The sequence below is a fragment of the Alosa alosa genome, chromosome 8 (assembly GCF_017589495.1).
Source record: "Alosa alosa isolate M-15738 ecotype Scorff River chromosome 8, AALO_Geno_1.1, whole genome shotgun sequence".
NCBI classification, from domain to species: domain Eukaryota; kingdom Metazoa; phylum Chordata; class Actinopteri; order Clupeiformes; family Clupeidae; genus Alosa; species Alosa alosa.
Genome location: NC_063196.1, coordinates 485502 through 503252, shown reverse-complemented (window position 1 = coordinate 503252; position 17751 = coordinate 485502). Strand labels below are relative to the sequence as shown.

The 17751-nt window shown below is 39.2% G+C and overlaps 1 protein-coding gene across 1 annotated transcript; it reads right to left on the bottom strand.

Moving 5' to 3' along the window:
* Positions 1-3251: 3251 nt before the first annotated feature.
* On the bottom strand, positions 3252-5235 carry si:dkey-1j5.4 (leucine-rich repeat-containing protein 15). The gene is made up of 4 exons (XM_048250690.1): positions 5201-5235; positions 4851-5038; positions 3953-4651; positions 3252-3831 (listed from the first exon to the last, which is right to left on the bottom strand). The coding sequence occupies exons 2-4, from the start codon at positions 5032-5034 to the stop codon at positions 3641-3643; spliced, it is 1074 nt and encodes a 357-aa protein (XP_048106647.1). The 5' UTR covers positions 5035-5038; positions 5201-5235; the 3' UTR covers positions 3252-3640.
* Positions 5236-17751: the final 12516 nt, after the last annotated feature.

Below are 17751 nucleotides of genomic sequence, written 5' to 3'. Positions count from 1 at the left end.
TAGGAGGAATATTTCACAACTAATTAAGGTAACTGGCACCATGATTGGGTATAAAAAAGAGCATTACAGAGAGGCAGAGTCTCTTACAAGTAAAGATGTAGAGGTATTCATCACTCTGTGTAAACCTGTGTGGACAAATGATGAAACAATATAATTAAATATAGCCGCAAGCGGCAATGTGGGGGCCTAGCTGAACACTAGCACAAATGGCATTGCCATGGCATGAGCAAGCACTCACAGCAACTTTCATGGCAATTTGATAAAGAATGGCTGAGATATCAGTTCATTCAAAAGTGATTGATAATGACTGACTGACTATTATTGTGTTACATGTTTCAAATGTAAAGCACTTTGAGCTGCATTCTGTGTTGAAAGGTGCTATACCTTTAGATTATTATTATTATTAAATTAAACCAATGTCAAATTTTGTCTTTGTGCTTGACCACAATCACTTTGTACATCAAAGTGTTGCTGAGATATGAGCTCACTTACTGTATTGCAGCACCCCCTATAGAGGCCAAATGATGCCAATTTCATAGGGTGTCCTCATAATCAGGTTCCAAGTCCCTATACCAAGTTTGGACAGCATACATCAAAGCGTTGCTGAGATATGAGCTCACTTCCTGTTTGGCAGAGGAAATTGACGTCATGGGGTATGTTGAACTCGGCTTCATCCAAGGATTCCAAATATACCTCAATGCTCAAAATCTGGAATACTGTTCAAATATTAAGTACATGGATGTAAGCCCAAATTTGACACATTGGTGGCGCTAGACCACTTGAGGTGCAGACATGAAACTTGGCGAGATGAATCATGGGACTGTTCCGAATCAGTGTGCCACATTTCTCAACTTTTTACCAGACAGTTCTATGGGCTGCCATAGACTCCCATAGACCCCCTTTCCCTGCTCAGGAAAATGTCCAATTATCATTGTCAATGAGCACGGTTTGATACTCAATTCACAAATGCTAGTTTAAACTGTGCCATGCAAAATACATTTTTTTAATAAAAAGTATTTAGACAGGATACAGAAATGCCTCCATCTTATCTGGACCTGAGGTCATTTAAAATTGACTGAGGTAAAGAGGAAAACGGTCCGTGGTTAGACCAATCTAGATTTGCAATTCTTTGTAGAAATCATGTATGTACTCCTCTGGGCTAAAGTGGAGAGGGACTATCTAACTTATCCAACCTATTATAGTGCTTAGTTCAAATCCCAGCATATAGGTGTCAAGGTGCATTAGTGTCAATGGCATGCATCTTGCACATGATCTAAGTGATGTACAGAGGTTTTGACATACTGCCATCCAGACAATTCATTTTTTCTGTTAGTCTGACATTTCCATGGTTGCCTGTGTTTGAAATACACCGTACACATAGCCTACACAATAACTTACTTTCAATTTCAACCCTTTTGTCATAAAACCTGGCAACCCAAAACCCAAATAAGGAAGCGGGTGCACACTGTGCAGCCACAGTTTGTCAAATTGTTAGAAGAAATGCTGTGATTAACACATCACATTGAGTGTTGATACACAATAAGCAAATTGTATCCTCTGAACATAGTCTTTGAAGGAAGGCTGCAGGCAGCAGGTGGATACATAACTGGCATGCGTAACTATTTCAGTAAGGTAAAAGCACCGACTGAAATGCAGATGCAGTGTTGCAAGAAGTGTATGAAACATGGTAAATATGCAAACAATGATTCTGTGCAAACACTGACAACCCCACCCCCAAAAACCCCATATCGGGTAGGAATAGGACAACATTTCATTTTTAAAACTCTAGCAACTGGTCTCCTCAATTCCCAAACATTTACAGAATGTTATGAAGAGGTGAAGCAGCACAGTAAGAATGCCCCTGTCCCAAAATTTGCTGGCATCAAATTCAAAATGAACGTATTTTCTACAAAATAGTAAAATTCATCATTTTCAACATTTGATATGTTGTCTTTGTCCTTTTTGCAGCTTAATATTAGATCTATAGATTATCACATTCTGTTTTTATTTGCATTTTGCACAATGTCCCAACTTTTTCTGTGTTGGGGTTGTACATGTGCTCCCCCCGTTCCTGCTATTAATTTCAATTCCGAGTAAGCATATATAAATGTCATCATCACAGGCTCACACTTTACAACGACTGGCTGAGGTACTTAATGTCCCTGGCACAACATAAATAGATATAGTCCCAGGAATAACTTACACAAAGAAATCAGAGAGGCCTAACTATGTGTCTCTGATGCTGCTATCACTGCTGTTCACAGAAAAATACTCAGTGTTTAGAGAACTACACATTCACATTGGCCATGACATCTGTAATACTGACATATTGTTGAGATAATGAGCAGCTCGATGAAACGACATAGATGTGTCCCACTTGAAATATGAATGTTGCACTAACCCTAACCCCTGTCCAACAGTAGCCTATATGCATGTGTGGAGTACAAGAGTGTGAGTGAATGGCTTTTGTCAATGACTATTTTGTGCAAAATCATTTTGAATATTTGTAGTCTGTGGTACTGTGGAGCCATGGGACTTTTTTGTGATTATCAGTATTTTGTGGAGTTTCATGTTAGACCCATGGCTTAATTATGGACAATGTTTGCTACAAATTTTAAAGTACAATTTTGCTTAATATTTATAATTGTTTGTTTTATTAAACAGTCTATTCTCAGACAAAGAATAACAGGTCTTCCAGTATATGCTATGTTATTATCGACAGTGTTTATATATTTCATTATATTTACAATAAATGTTACTGAAGATAGTGCAAACATTGTTTTTTTTATTCCAATCAGGAGTTAAGAGCTCCATTAAATTAAATGATCCAACATGTTTTGATGCATCATGTTTTTAATGACTACATGCTACTTTTTCTGTTACCCAGACCAATTGGACTCAACATGCTTCCACAAAATTGAGGAATAAGGTCACTCGCTAGTCTTGCCTGTTGAATTTCTAAATGATGAATCTAAATAATTAGTCCAAAAGTTAGATTCTGATAACAGGCTATTGTAGGTCATATTCATGGAAAAGGCCTTATACAACATCTATATTATTTTAGAACCAAATAGAAAGGTTTTACTCTCTTTATAACACATAATCACCAGCCGCCACAGTAACCCCATCCCCTTTGTGGAATTTAGAGCTGGAATGACAGTTATAAGGGAAGCTTATTCAGTACTGGCAATCCTATGCGATATTTCCCCTTACATGCTGTGAAACCATAAAAAGCAATAGGAAGAATGCTGTTGGTTGTAACCCCTTCTTTACTCCCTTCAAGTCATACAGTTCCATAATCTGTCAGAAGGCCATAATACATGTTATTATTTTAAAGTAATTAGATAAGAAAGTGTCAAGATGTTCCACAGTGCTACCAAGCAATAAAATGTCACTAATGTCACTAGCAAGCCAATACAGAGATCAAGATATATATATATATAAAACTCATTTTAAGCTGGTTTTACAAAAACACATACATGAAGACAGCATTGTAAGATAGCATTTTAAGCAAAATTACATTTTAACATCCCATTGTAAAGGAAGTAATAGCAGATAAAGCAAAGTAATTAATATGAAATCATACACCTCTATATTTGTTTTTAGGGGTATGTGAACTATGAAACAGCACATAGGTTCTCTAAACTGTACAGTGAAGGCTCTGAGATGTCAAAGAGTGGAGTGGTTTTTCACGGAATTCCTCTGGGCCAACACAATGTAATTTTTCTAAAGGCGACTGGTTAACTTTTGCTTGAGTTATCCAGTGTACCAGAGAATTAATATTGCAGTCACACATCCAAGGATTATCATGGAGATATACTTCCTTCAGACCTGATAAAAAAAATCAGCATGAAGTTAGTGTAGAATTTGTCCCCCTACAAACCCATGAAGTAATGACAGGTGTTAACTTCAATATGGCGTACAGTAGACTACTTTGAAGACGTACACTCACCCTGCAGATTGGCTAGCATATTACCATCAATAGTTTGCATCTTGTTCCTGCTCAGAGCCACCTGCATGAGCTTTGGTGTGTGTCTAAACACATCTGCTGGCAGCTTGTCTATCTCATTGTTCCTGAGGTACAGCTCCTGCAGATTGTACAGGCCTTCAAATGTGGAGGATGTGAGTGTTGTGAGATGATTATGATCCAGAACTAGCATCTCTAGCCCAGTCAATGGCTTGAAAGTTCCAATAGGGATGTTCTTCAGATTGTTGTTGTCTAAGTTCAGGAAGAGTAGCTCTTGGAGGCCAACAAAAGCTTTGCGGGATATTTTCTGAATCTTATTCAAAGCCAAGTCCAGTACCTTGAGAGCAATTAATGGTTTGAAACCACTGGGGGGGAGTGCCGTTAGAGAGTTAAGAGGAAGGTCAAGATCTGATAGGTTTCTCATGCCAGTGAACATATCTGATTTGATAGTGGCAATCTGATTCTGTCCCAAAAGAAGGAAGCGTAAACTGAGGAGGTCTTTGAAACCTTTCGATGGTAATTTGCTGATCTGATTTCCATACAAGTTCAGAAGCATCAATTTCTTCCCACCAGTAAAAGCTTGAGGATGGATTGATTTGATCACATTGCGTTCAAGGTTTACACTCTCAATATTTGGAGTCACACTAAGAATATTTGGACGAATATCTTCCAATCGATTTTCCCCTTGGGAACAAATAAAAACAAAACCTGAGATTTTACTTGTGCCAGACCAAAATAGATCATTATCAAAATATTGTATTCATCTCCTTGAGGCATATAATGGGCTACATTAAAGACTTGAATGAATAATGAATGTGTCTGATTTAATTTATATCAGACACATGTATAATTAATTTTCCATGATATAAAAGACATATCTTACCCATTTTCAAAACCCATGTATCCATAGGGAGATTGGATGGGAATGTAGAAAATCCTCTCTTTTGGCAGTTGACTTCAGATCTTTCAGGACTTTTTTTCTGAGTACACCTGCAATTATCAGGACAGCTTTCAGCGCTATTTATTCCCCAGAGAACCAAAATGGGCAGGCATGTGATGAGCCTCATGACCCTAGGAAAGAAATATAATCCAAAACAGTGAACTGTGATATCAATGAAACTGATTGTGGTAGACATAAAAAAATAATAGAATGAAATTATAATTTTGATATTAAACTTAGGTAATAAATTCCTATTTCATCAAATCCCAAGTCCTGACTCTAGTATATCAGACCTTTTATTTCCTTGCTCTGAGTCTAATCTCTTGACTGTTTTCTACTTTTGGAACTATCTTTCCCCTGAGACTGGTAATTTATCCAAATTCTCCATCAAGCAACACACCCCTGTAATGTCACAGTGCCTAGAGAATTATGACAGAGTTATACGAAATTGTAGTTTGTGTGCCAAAAGGAGAAGAAATTACATCATAGTGTAAAAGACTGACCTGCAAAAGAAAGAACTGTTTCAGAAAGTTAATATGCTGGATATGGCTTGTAGACTTGGCTCTGCCTTTAACACCCTTTCTTTGAAACTGATTCAAAGTAGCAAATTTATAGCAACAGTCAGCGTTTGTGAATGGATTACCAACTTTTCAACAGAAAGGAATCAGTAGACTGTGTAGTGAGAGAAAGTGGAATAGAGCATTATATCCAATATTCCAATATATGGTTTAATGTTCTGCATTATGTCCAATATTCCAATATGGTTTCTCATTAGTGGGTCACTTTAATACTAAAAGTATGATTCTATGTAATGACTGTATGATATCTGTATGTCCCTGTGTATATCTGTGTGTGACTGTATTTAGAGATAAGCAGGAATATTATGACTTTGCAGTGTTTCACTGTTCTGCATGGCTGCGTCAGTAGCTATCTGCTCCGGTTTGCCAGGTTGCCACTAATCAGAGTCTGATTCAGTGTAGTCCACGTGAGATGGGATGACCAACGCCATCTCCCGTCAGCCTGGAAGGATACTTAAACCCTAAATATTTTTTATATATAATATTATATAATAATCCAAGATGGATTACTGGCTGGAAAATACGTTGGATATGTTGAAGTACGTTCTATGACTCTATGGGCGCCATTTTAATAAGCTCAGGTGTCGTCACAGACGCTGGCTACCTTGGGAATCCTATGGCGCTGATCCTAAAAATGTTATCAATATTTGTTCTTTAAAGCTGTATGTTGAAATTACGAGAAACCCAATAGACCACACCATGTCTAGACCAGTTAAATATATTGTATAAAGACAATGTCGAATTATTTCCGAGGGTAAATTAGGCTAGGGCACTGACATCTGTCCATCATCCACCAAAACTAAGTTCAATAGGCCTATGTTTGGGATATAGCGTCGTTAATGTAATTTCGTTACTTTGTTGGGAAACGAAGTAGTCTAAAGGTAGCCTACATTTAAATTTCATTAATTCGTTACAGTTACTGAATAACTGTAACGTCCATTCCTGCATTAGGCCTAGGCCTTTTCATAGGCTATAGCCTATTTTTGTCTCCATGATTGCATATTCAAAATATGGATTAGCCTTGACAGGCTACATTATTTCATAGAGATGTGCGTAGTGTAGGCTACAGCACGCATTCTCTCCCTGCGCCTCTCTCCCTCAAACGGGTTCAGCCTGCATCTCCCCTAAGCAAATCAAAACGGTGGCTTGTGCAATAACTGTTCATGCAGACTTCAACTGGCGCGGTAGCCTACACAACTTTGCAAAGTCAACTTGAATGTATCAATTTTGAACAAAGTTAGTATTACCCTATTTAACACAACGTTGTCTGTCGCGTTGTTAATCGCAAACGCAAATTTATTCAAACGGCTAAGGAATTAACTGTATCTTAATTTGTGGAGATCGAAGAGAAAGCATCTGTTTGACATAGGCCTACCCGTAGCCACGGACGGCACGGTCTACTTGTCAGTCTTGCCCGTCCGATTAGAGGGCTTTCCTTCGTTTACGCTCACCATCTTAAAAAGACGCGCATGCAAATCAACACTGCGCTGAAACCTCAAGAATCAGTCAAATCGCGAAAAGCCACAGCTCCGTTTAATTGTCAGGTGTGATGAAATGCGTTCATAATCCACTTCTTATGTCATAAACGTTGAATGCCTATGGAAAGGTTTTGTGGTAGGATTGTCCAATGGTCAGTGTTGCTTCAATTTGTGTTTTGATTTATGCGACGAACTGATGCTGGGTTCATCAGTTTTGCGCAAGTTTAAAACGTTTAGCCAACTGCCATAATTTCCATTTCTCATGTCATGAATGTAACATGCCTATGATAAGGCTTTGCAGTTGTACAAGATGGTCAATCTATTGTCTCAATTGTGATTCATGTGATGCGCACACCAATACTGGGTTCATGCACTTGATCAGCCTAGAACAGGAACATTTTGGAGAGGGAATGAGAGAATGAACGCACGCAAGAAACACTTTTTAATTAAACGTAGGCCTAATTTACAAAGACATCGTAAAACACTGAAAGTTAATATTTACACCACGGGTCTCACGTCGCTCTCAAGATCAGTCCCGTGCTGCCCTCTTTTGAGCTTGCGAGAGGAAGATGCACAATTGCGCAGCCTATAATAAAAAGTAAATAATGCTTAATTAAATAAAGGCATGTGCTTACGCAACCTATAAGTAAAGAAAAGACCCCTGCCATAATTTGAGGATTTACAGTAGGCCTAGATGAGTAGGCCTAAATAATAGGACTACAGCTATTTTATAACTCAAGCAAATTGTTTTATTAACATATAATTGCACAAATTAAGTCCAACGGTTAGATTCATCTGGACGTGTTTTAAGTTGGCTGCAGCCTGTAAATAGGCTAATGATTTTTGAAAACGAACTTCTGTGGTCATATGCATTTTACATAGGCAAGCAGGACAATTTGGGAGTTTTTTACTGCATGGAAACAATACAATAGCCTAGTGTCAAGCACGGTTGTGTTTAGCCTAGGCCTACCATTTGCATTTATTTAAGTTATGAACTTTAAGTTATTTATAGTGATTGATATAGCCTGGTGGAGGACTTTGTGCAATGGTGCAAACTCAATCATCTTCAACTTAACACTTCAAAGACCAAGAAGATGGTGGTGGATTTCCGCAGGTCTAAGCCCACTCTGCTACCAGTCCACATTGATGGGGTCAATGTGGAGGTGGTTAGCACCTACAAGTATCTGGGTCTCCACCTGGACAATAAACTGGACTGGTCAGCCAACACTGATGCACTCTACAAGAAAGGGCAGAGCAGGCTGTACTTCCTGAGGAGGCTGCGGTCCTTCAATGTGTGCAGTAAGCTCCTCAGGATGTTCTACCAGTCTGTTGTTGCCAGCGTCCTCTTCTATGCAGTAGTATGCTGGGGAGGAAGCACAAGGAAGAAGGATGTGGGGCGAATTGACAGGCTGGTAAGGAAAGCTGGCTCTGTGGTGGGAGATAAACTGGAGTGCATCACTTCACCATCTGACAAAAGGACCCTGAACAAACTGATTAACATCTTGGACAATGAGTGTCACCCACTCCACAGCACTATTGTTAAGCAGAAGAGCCTGATCAGCTGGAGACTTCGCTCACTGCCTTGCACAACTGACAGACTGAGAAAGTCATTTGTCCCCAGGGCCATTGAACTGTTCAATGCCTCACTTAAGGGAAGAGGAGAGATAGACTTCTCTGCATAGTCTGTCTGCCTCTTCACCCCCTCCATGTTTGGTACTGTCTGTCCACTAGCCACTTGTACCACTGTCTTTATGCCTCACTGTTTGCGTGCTATATTAGCACATTAGCACATATGCATAACCCCCCCTCCATGCCACAGCCGAACTGTGGCCACACTTATACATTTTCTTGAATAGTTAAATATATAGATATATAGACTTTACTTTACTTTATTTCTGTATTGTTGCACTGTTGACTTACTCATTTGCACTATCACCATGACCACTATCACCATTGCACTACCACCATGACACTCATTCATTCATTCACACAGAGCACCTTAGAGCACCTTACCATACCTTACTATGCACAGAAGTCCCTGCCTCAGTCATTGCAAGCGCCTCTGATTTATTCATCACCACTATGTGGATACTGTTTTTAGAATTGATTTAGATTAAGTGTTAGTATAATTTGTATTTTTGTAATTTGTATTTTAGTATATTTTTATATATTGTATTAAGTGTTAGTATAATTTGTATTTTAGTATATTTAGCATATTATTTATCTTCTACTGTCCTTACTGCTTAGTTGTGTTTTTATATTATATACTTTAATTACTCTTTCTGCTGTTAAAGAAAGAATGTGTTTGTGTTGTATGTATGCTGCTGCTGAGACCTTGAATTTCCCCTGGGGATCAATAAAGTATCTATCTATCTATCTAGCCTATCTTATGCGCCGTGTTTAAGCAGGCCGTGAACAAAGGGTTAACTTATAGCCTACAGGTATTAAAAATAAAAATGGTGACGATATAACTAACGTTAGCTAAGTTAGTTTGCCTGCTAGCTAGCTTATCAGTAGGCTATACAGTCTCTCAATGGGAATTTATGTGATCTATTTACCAGTGCAATAGCTACTTCTGTCTAAACTAGAGGTACCGCATAGCGGTACAAAATATGACCGCCGCTCAGTCCTGTACATCCGTTCCGCGAAAATAAATCACACTTCAGTTTGTCTCCATATTTTACTCCATCCCCCACTCTTGAAACTTTTGTGTGTGTGGCTGCACAGAAAGTAGCCTACTGGTGCTGAAAAGGTGAATAGATTGTAGAATAGCCAAAGAAGATGTAGCATTGTTATAAAACCTTTAAAATCTCTAAACAATCACAAGTAGGGCAGTTCATCACAGTTCATCCATTGCAACTGGATTGATGAAAGGTCACTTACACCTGTAGGCTACATTGTATTTGGGAAAAGCAAAAGGCTTCAAAAAAATCCAAAAAAATCAGCATAATGTTATTTATTTGTTTATTTATTTATAAACAAAAACATCTCTGTCAGTTCCATGCCGTTTTCAACAGCTATCAAAAACAAAGGTCATTTTTGGATGGATGGATTTTGTTTCTTCTTCTAGATTTTAGTCATCTTTAGTTCATGTAATACTTTATTGTCAATGCACAAATTAAGTAACAGTAGTCTGAAACGTTATTGTTAATGCACAAATTAAGTAACAGTAGTCTGAAACGAAATGCTGTTTTACATCTACAGTAACCAGTGGTGCAAATAACTGACATGTCCAAATGGGCCTTGATGAAATGCGTCGCTAGACTGTTCATACACATTTAACGGGCCAAAGTTGAAGAGCTGTTGTCCGTTATTGTTCGTGCAAATATAGGCTGATTCATGTTCCCTTGCATTGTGTAACTGAGGTCCATGGCTAGTCTGGCTTTCACCAGACCAAGCTCAATCTTTTAAGAGATCAAAAAATAAATAGCGGGCAGATCAGGGCCCACTTCCCCTAAAGCATCTTAAGCCTAAGAGCGTCGTAAAGTCCCTCTTACGAACGTCTTAAGATTTGCCGACTGTTTCCCGAAACCATCGTAGCTTAAGAGCGTCGTGAAAACACTCGTAGATCTACGAGTGCTCCAGAGTACTCGTTACCGGCTAAGAGCGTCTTAACAGTACTTCTCACTGAGGTCACCAACAGGACATACAGAGGAATTACAACTTAGAATACATAATCCAATTTACGTTCCCATTCTTTATTGTGTTTACCTGTGATGAATCAGATTTTAGCGTGCAAAATAGCCTACATTTAATGGTCATAATAATGTGATGAAAAGCGGACAAAAATGCAATCAAGTTATGAAACGAGACGTTGCCAGAATAGTTTGACATTATCTTTGCTAAGTGAATATTTTATTAGGCCTATGAGGTAAAAAGCAGAGAAAGCAACACGTGGTTTAGTCTGTAGCCTACTGCATCAAAATCTAAGCCTAAACATTTCCTCTCTTTCTTACTTGACTTCTTTCTTATCTTCAAACGTGTTCTTGAAGTGACACCGCGAAAAATTATTGCATGGTGCAACAATCTAATCTTAAAATAATTACAATTATTTATGTCTCTGTGTGGTATATAACCTACTTGGGATGCTTACATGCAGATGTCAAAGTGTTTCTATTTTCGTATTGATGTGAATTAATGTGTAGATCCGAAGTTTAAATGGTAGGCCTATAGCTGTGACGTGCAGTCACCTGACATCACCGTCAAATCAGAGGATATTTCAGAACTATTAACGTGGACAGCTCCCCTTAAGAGCATCTTAAGAGCAGTGCACGCGCGTTCACGCTACGAGCATGTTCGGGAAACAGTCGGAAAAACCAAACGAACGATCGTAAGATGAATCGTAGAAAACCCTCGTAAGAGCGTGTCTCCGTCGTTATCGGGAAACTGGGCCCTGTTCAGGTGGGCTCATAGAATTCGAACTGTATATGAAATTTTGCGCTGAGCTTATTAAAATGGCGCCCTGTCAGGCTCAGAACGTACTTCATGCCTATGACGTAACTGATCTATCTTGCTCCGCTCTAGAATCTTTGTTTCAAACGAACCAGGAAAAAAATGCCTCTGCACTCAATTGGATAGACCTACAACCAATCAGAGCAACGGAGTGTGTGACGTATGTTAAGCGACGCATAGTCAAGTTAAGTCAACAGAACTTAAAGGTCCAGTATGTAGGAAATAATGGAAAATAAACTGTAACCATTCCAAAAATGATCACCATATGTTGTCAGAGAGTGAGGAAACACGATGAATTGAAGTAATGGCTTATTTGACAACATTACTCTAACCCGTGAAACCCCGTAAAACCCATGAAAAAAAATCAGTTACGGGGCGGAATCTCTTGGAATTTTCGTTTATGTTTTGAACGATTAATTCTAGAATAGCGTATTAATAATGGGCTAGCGCGTCCTCCTATTTGGGTTGCCAAATTAGCAAAGGCCAACTGTCAACAGCTGTCAGTTGTAGTCATGAACGCCTACAAGAGGCAGGCAAATTTCCAGAATTAAAACAAGAAACAAATTAAGTGGACATCGGAGGAGCTTCCTGAGATGGTGACGTCTTCGTCAAACGAAGAATATCAAGTCTGACGCAGAGCTGGCCATATTTCTCCACAACAGGTAGCCTATGCTAAACTTCATCTGCATCGCTAACTTCAGCTACATATGTTACGTTGGTTAGAGAGGTATTTTTTGTTTTCACTGTTTCCGTAATGTGTAGCTGGGTCATGGTTGGAGAAACGTTAAAGCAGCTGCAGGTCAACTAATGTTAGCTAAGTCTTCATTACATCTGGCAACCCAGAAGAGGCTCGCGTCTGGTAGTCTTGAGAACGTTCACCAGTGTTTTGATTTTGGCCAACAGAACGTTCGGTAACAATCCTACAAATCGCACCTTTAACTGCACGCTGGAAGAAGTAGAAGAAGATGATGATGAGTGTGAGCGATTTTCGCAGGTGTTGTAAAAATAATGTAAGGATACACAGAGTTCTTCAACACACGAACCTCATTTTTGAGAGAAACAGTAAAGGTGAATGCATATACGATCAAGTTATCCGTTTAAGATTATAACTCCACAACACGGCAAACAAATCGCATCGCATTTGTCGGTCCTGTCAGAACTTTATAACACGGTTGGAACACCGCTGTCTCGCTATCCGGCAAAAGATTCTTTGGACGCCGCTATTTATGGATTTCCGGCTCCCATTGACTTACATTGAACACATGTAAACAAAACCTCAATTATGTGCTCAAACTAACGCCGCTGACTTATGAAAACAACCATTCCACTTTGATACGAAACTACATAATTGTACAACATTTATACAACAAAAATCACAGAATTTGGATGAAGTAATGTGGAGAAATCTTATGCAAAGTGTCAACCCCTAACAATGTGCCCATTGCCCAAATTTATGGTCGACTAATGTCGAATGTCAGAGTAATGACATTGAAAAAGGTACCTACATGATACACTTCAATTTATAAAGGTACGAAGTATAAAAAGAAAAACACAATTTATCAGATGGATTACCCAAATAATTTGTAACAAAGTACATTTATTCGAGGGGACATCTATTCCCAGAACTATAATGGGTGTTAAATATTCCACAACCACTAGATGGCAGCATGACACAGCACATAAAGTACACATACGTGTCGCTGCGACCTGAAGGATGGCGTGGTTGAATATCCACTTCTCCTGCACTTCGGGTCCAAGAGCGGGTGAATTGTATGACCACCAGATGACGCCATTTCACTGCACCTCGGGCCTAATAGCTGCTGTAACTTCGTTTAAGTAATAAGCCTCGAGGAGCCGACGGTTACACTTGTTTTAGGAGCGTTGTTAGCCACGCTGCGCAAGCCGGGTAGGCTACAGAAGAAGCCAATAGGCTACAGTCGCGTGTGTTTGTGGTGATTTATTCCATGTATTAACAAAATAATAATGTAACATTAAAGAAATAACCTACATAGATAAAAAAAAAAACTAAATAATTACACCAAAAAAGTAAAGAAGCTTTATCATTGATATATAAGCTTACTGAAAATCAAATATAAGCCTAGCCTACAATTGTGTTCCACAGACAATATGTCCTACAGATAATAACAACAGTAAGAACATAGGTTAGCCTACTGTAAGTCATGACGACACGGGGGCTTAAGTCTCATGTTGGCCTATGACTACGTAGCCTAGGCTACCAAGCACGTCTGGGTCTGCGACAGTGAAATAGCTCCAATATTAATTGTGGCGCCAATGAATATATGCTAACATGAATCTCATCAGTCACCTATAGATAAGGGTTAGGCTATAACATATGTAGGCTATAATGTAAAAGGGTCATATCATATAATGTTGACTTACTAAGATGGGGGAGAGAGCTGAACATATTACACTGAACTAATTGTTCATTGTAGTTGATCCAGATGTCATTGGTCGCAAGGACTGTTAATGGGTGTATCCACAATTGGGACCTTGTTACAAGTTGGTCTTTCAGCTGCTAATGCAATCAGTGGCCGTCAGAAAACATGTTAGACAACTGAGGAATGAGATGCCACACATGCCTCTCTATATATATATATATGCACACACACATACAGTATATCCATGCATATATACATATGTATTGTATGTAGTATTGCATTACTAGCCTATTCTAATTTGGTTTGTTCTATTGACATGGAATGAATGAACAGGCACACGTGACTATGGAGTAGGTCTACTAATGTGTATATATATATATCTATATATATACACACATACACAGAGAGAGAGAGAGAGAGAGAGAGAGAGAGAGAGAGAGAGAAAAAGAAATATATACAGAACAGGTTGTCGGTCTGAACTGAAGTTAGTGCTGCATGTAAACACACACTTGTCACGCTACATTTATATGCCTATTCTTATTTGGTTTGTTCTATTGACATGGAATGAATGAACAGGCACACGTGACTATGGAGTAGGTCTACTTCACAATTCAGATTTTCAGATGGTGCGTTGTGGCTGACAACGTCCCTAAAATCTCGAGTGTCTAGGTTTATTGCTGGCTCCTGGTTGCTGTAGTGCAATGATGTCATCTGCTGGCCGTGCCGCGCAATGGCGCCACAACATATGTAATTTCACTGGACATTACGGTAAAAATCTTGTTTTTCCTTACTAAAATTCGTGTCATCCAGCTAACATATTGCTTAATTCTTTTGACATTTCGTTCCTTTATAAATTGTAATGTAATATAAAGGTAAGTTTTTGAATGTCATTACTCTGACATGTGAGGGATAACGGCCACCGACGTGACCTGTTATATGTGACTCATGGACAAGGGGAAATGCCATTAACTCGGCGTCACGCAGCGGCAATTTTCTTAGTATCGATATTTCTCCACATTACTTGATCCAAATTCTGTAATTTTTGCTGGATAAATGTTGTACAAAAATGTAGTTTCGTATCAAAGTGGAATGGTTGTTGTCATAAGTCAGCGGCGTTGGTTTGAGCACATAATTGAGGTTTTGTTTACATGTGTTCAATGTAAGTCAATGGGCGCCGGTATTCGGCCAATGGCGGCGCCCAAAGAATCTTTTGCCGGATAGCGAGACAGCGGTGGTTGGAACGCGACATGCCCGTGTTGGGCAAAAATGGACAGACGAAGAAGGAGACCAGCCTGAAGAACCGTGTTCATCTGAGGCATCAGAGAAAAGAGACCGGTAGCCTACTCCTTCCAAGACGCCCCGGACTCTGAAGAAGTTCTGCCCCAATTCGTCAACTCCAACCGGTACAAAAACGCGAAGAAGCATTACAGAGGTAAGCTTGTTAATAGATTTCTACTTCTTATGATATGACTATGAGAATAACCTCGATTGCCACGTTTCACATGAGTTAATAGTGAGTCGTGATTATTGTCCAATGTGATAAACACTGTGCATTCCCACACTCCTCATTTCCGTGAAATCTATCTATGATTAAATCATCTAGTCATATTTTGACATGCCTAGTATTCTGGAAGCCAGCCCGAATTTCAGTGTAGTGTGAGCAAATGTTACCAGGATAAACTTGTAGGCTACCTGATGTGTAAGTTGGCCTCTGTTACTTTGTCAATATGTAGAAACGTCATTTTGTAACGGACTAGCATGTTATCCAACCCCCACTTCTGTGCTCTGCACCTCTGTGGGGGGCGGGTGGGCAGTGTTTCTCTGACCTGCTCAGCAATTGCATCTGGTGTCACCATATTTAACAGTCTGTATTTTCCAATGTATTGTCAATGCACGTTATACTTATTAGGCTATACTGTAATTCTTTACACTGATGTGTTCACTTATATTTCAGGTTGTCACCCATTTTCCATCCACTTGACCTCCACCTGGAACACCTAAACAATTTTCTCAAATCATTAATGGGAGATTGGGACCAAACATGTCAGAAATGTCAGCAGCCAGAATCAGTAAGTCCATTGGCATCGTCAAAGAGCTAATGGACAAAACGGACACAGAGCTGGAGCTGACAAGGCCGACTGGCATTCATCATGTGCCCCGAGAACAGGAGGACGTTTTAACACGTTTTCAGGGAGACACAACTTTCCCAACAAAAATCACCCAGGCAGGCAGTATCATGCATTCCCGAATTTCAAGAGAAACTTATTGGCAAAGCTGAATTACCAGGAGATGTGGATGAAGTCCAAAATAATGGACTGGCAAAATGTGCCTATTTAAATAATGAAGTAAATGTGAACTGTAAATGGTGATGGTAATTTGTAAATATTGTTTTCATAAATGACAATGTAAATAATTGTGTTTTCATATAATAGTTTAGTAGTATCCACATTCTTGAAACCATTTTTGTGTTTTCTTATTGGTTGTATGTTCAAAGTTTAGCGTATATCTTCAAACATTACCTATTATGTGTAGATATTAAAAATCTTTATTGACATGTCTTATTGTTTGTCTTTTAAATGCAGAAACATCACCAACCAGTAGAGAAGTATAAACCATTTTAATTTTATTCAAAAATATTAATGTAACAGAGGTAAAAAAAAGGCATTTGCACAACAACAAGACCCTGAAGCTTGAGCCTGAATTTGAAGCTAGTCTGAGATCTTAAACATTGACAAGCCTGATTCCAAGTTACTTGGTGATGATTGTATCTTATCCTCATCATCAAAGTAACCAGTGTAATCCATGTCAACCTGAACACGGTCATCCTGAACAACACTGTCATCAAACAAATTAGTTTGACTCTGTTCGATGTCATCAAAAACCTCATAATTTATAGTATCTCTTTTGCATGTTCCAGTTTGTATGTAGGGAAATTATGGATAATGAAGTCCAGGTCAAATATCTGTGTGCACTGTTCTAAAACCGATCAATGAGTTCATCTCCAAAACCAGTGCAGGCTGTGTCGACTGTGTAAAGTGGTATGTTTGTATGGTCCTGAAGTAAACTACTCCTGTAAGTTTGTAACAGTTCCCTGATCAAAAGTGTGCCTTCAGGTGTGACTATTCTGTGTTTGTGGTGTGATGAAACCTCCCCTTGAAAGTGTTCATATTTGGGGATTAGCTCCCCACAACCTTCAGGTTCACAAGAACAAACAGAATGGCAGTGAGTGCAGCACAGATGTCCTAGATCAACAGATGTGGTGTGTTCCTCAAAATGGCAGTACAAAGCTTTCCGCAGACAACTACTGACTCCACTATGAAGTACCGTCTTAACTGCTGGGTCAAGCTTTGTACTAACATCCCTCACAATCCAGTGTGGGCACTCCAGTGTATGGCCAGGTACTTTAATCAGACCCAGTCTGATGTTTGTTCTGTTTGGGCTCAGAGCCAAAATGATTGGATTGTCCATGTGAAGCTGTTTCATAACCCTGGCTCTGGATTCCCGATCAGCAGAAGCGGTCAATGCCAGCACAGGTATACCTGGAATATATAGCAGTGTTTATATATTGGTTAGTGTTTAGAAGTGGACAGGTTCCTGAAATGCAACTGATTTCAATTAAAGTGGTGAATTACACTAAGTGTAGAAAACATCGAAGACTGAACATGGAAGTCTATTTTGTACATACTTAGCAGCTTTAACTAAGGATCTAAGGTCCCCCAACTTGGCGAAGCTGTCGCGAAATGGCGTCTGCCCTTTTGCAGCCTGACCACTGATAGAAATAAAACAGTAACCTACATTAGAATGTTTTAACAGCTAGTTCGCTACAATCACACTAACGTTATGATTGTACCAAGTCTGAGTTAGCGAACGTACAACGATACTATGTTTACAACATGGGATTCATATCACGACATTGGGAGTTATTTACTAAGTCAGA

Coding starts and splice junctions, on each gene's coding strand:
- si:dkey-1j5.4 (XM_048250690.1), bottom strand. CDS start 5,034: ATGAGGCTCATCACATGCCTGCCCATTTTGGTTCTCTGGGGAATAAAT. Junction 4,652..4,850: donor TACATGGGTTTTGAAAATGG/GTAAGATATGTC, acceptor TTTGTTCCCAAG/GGGAAAATCGATTGGAAGAT. Junction 3,832..3,952: donor TATGCTAGCCAATCTGCAGG/GTGAGTGTACGT, acceptor TTTTTTTATCAG/GTCTGAAGGAAGTATATCTC.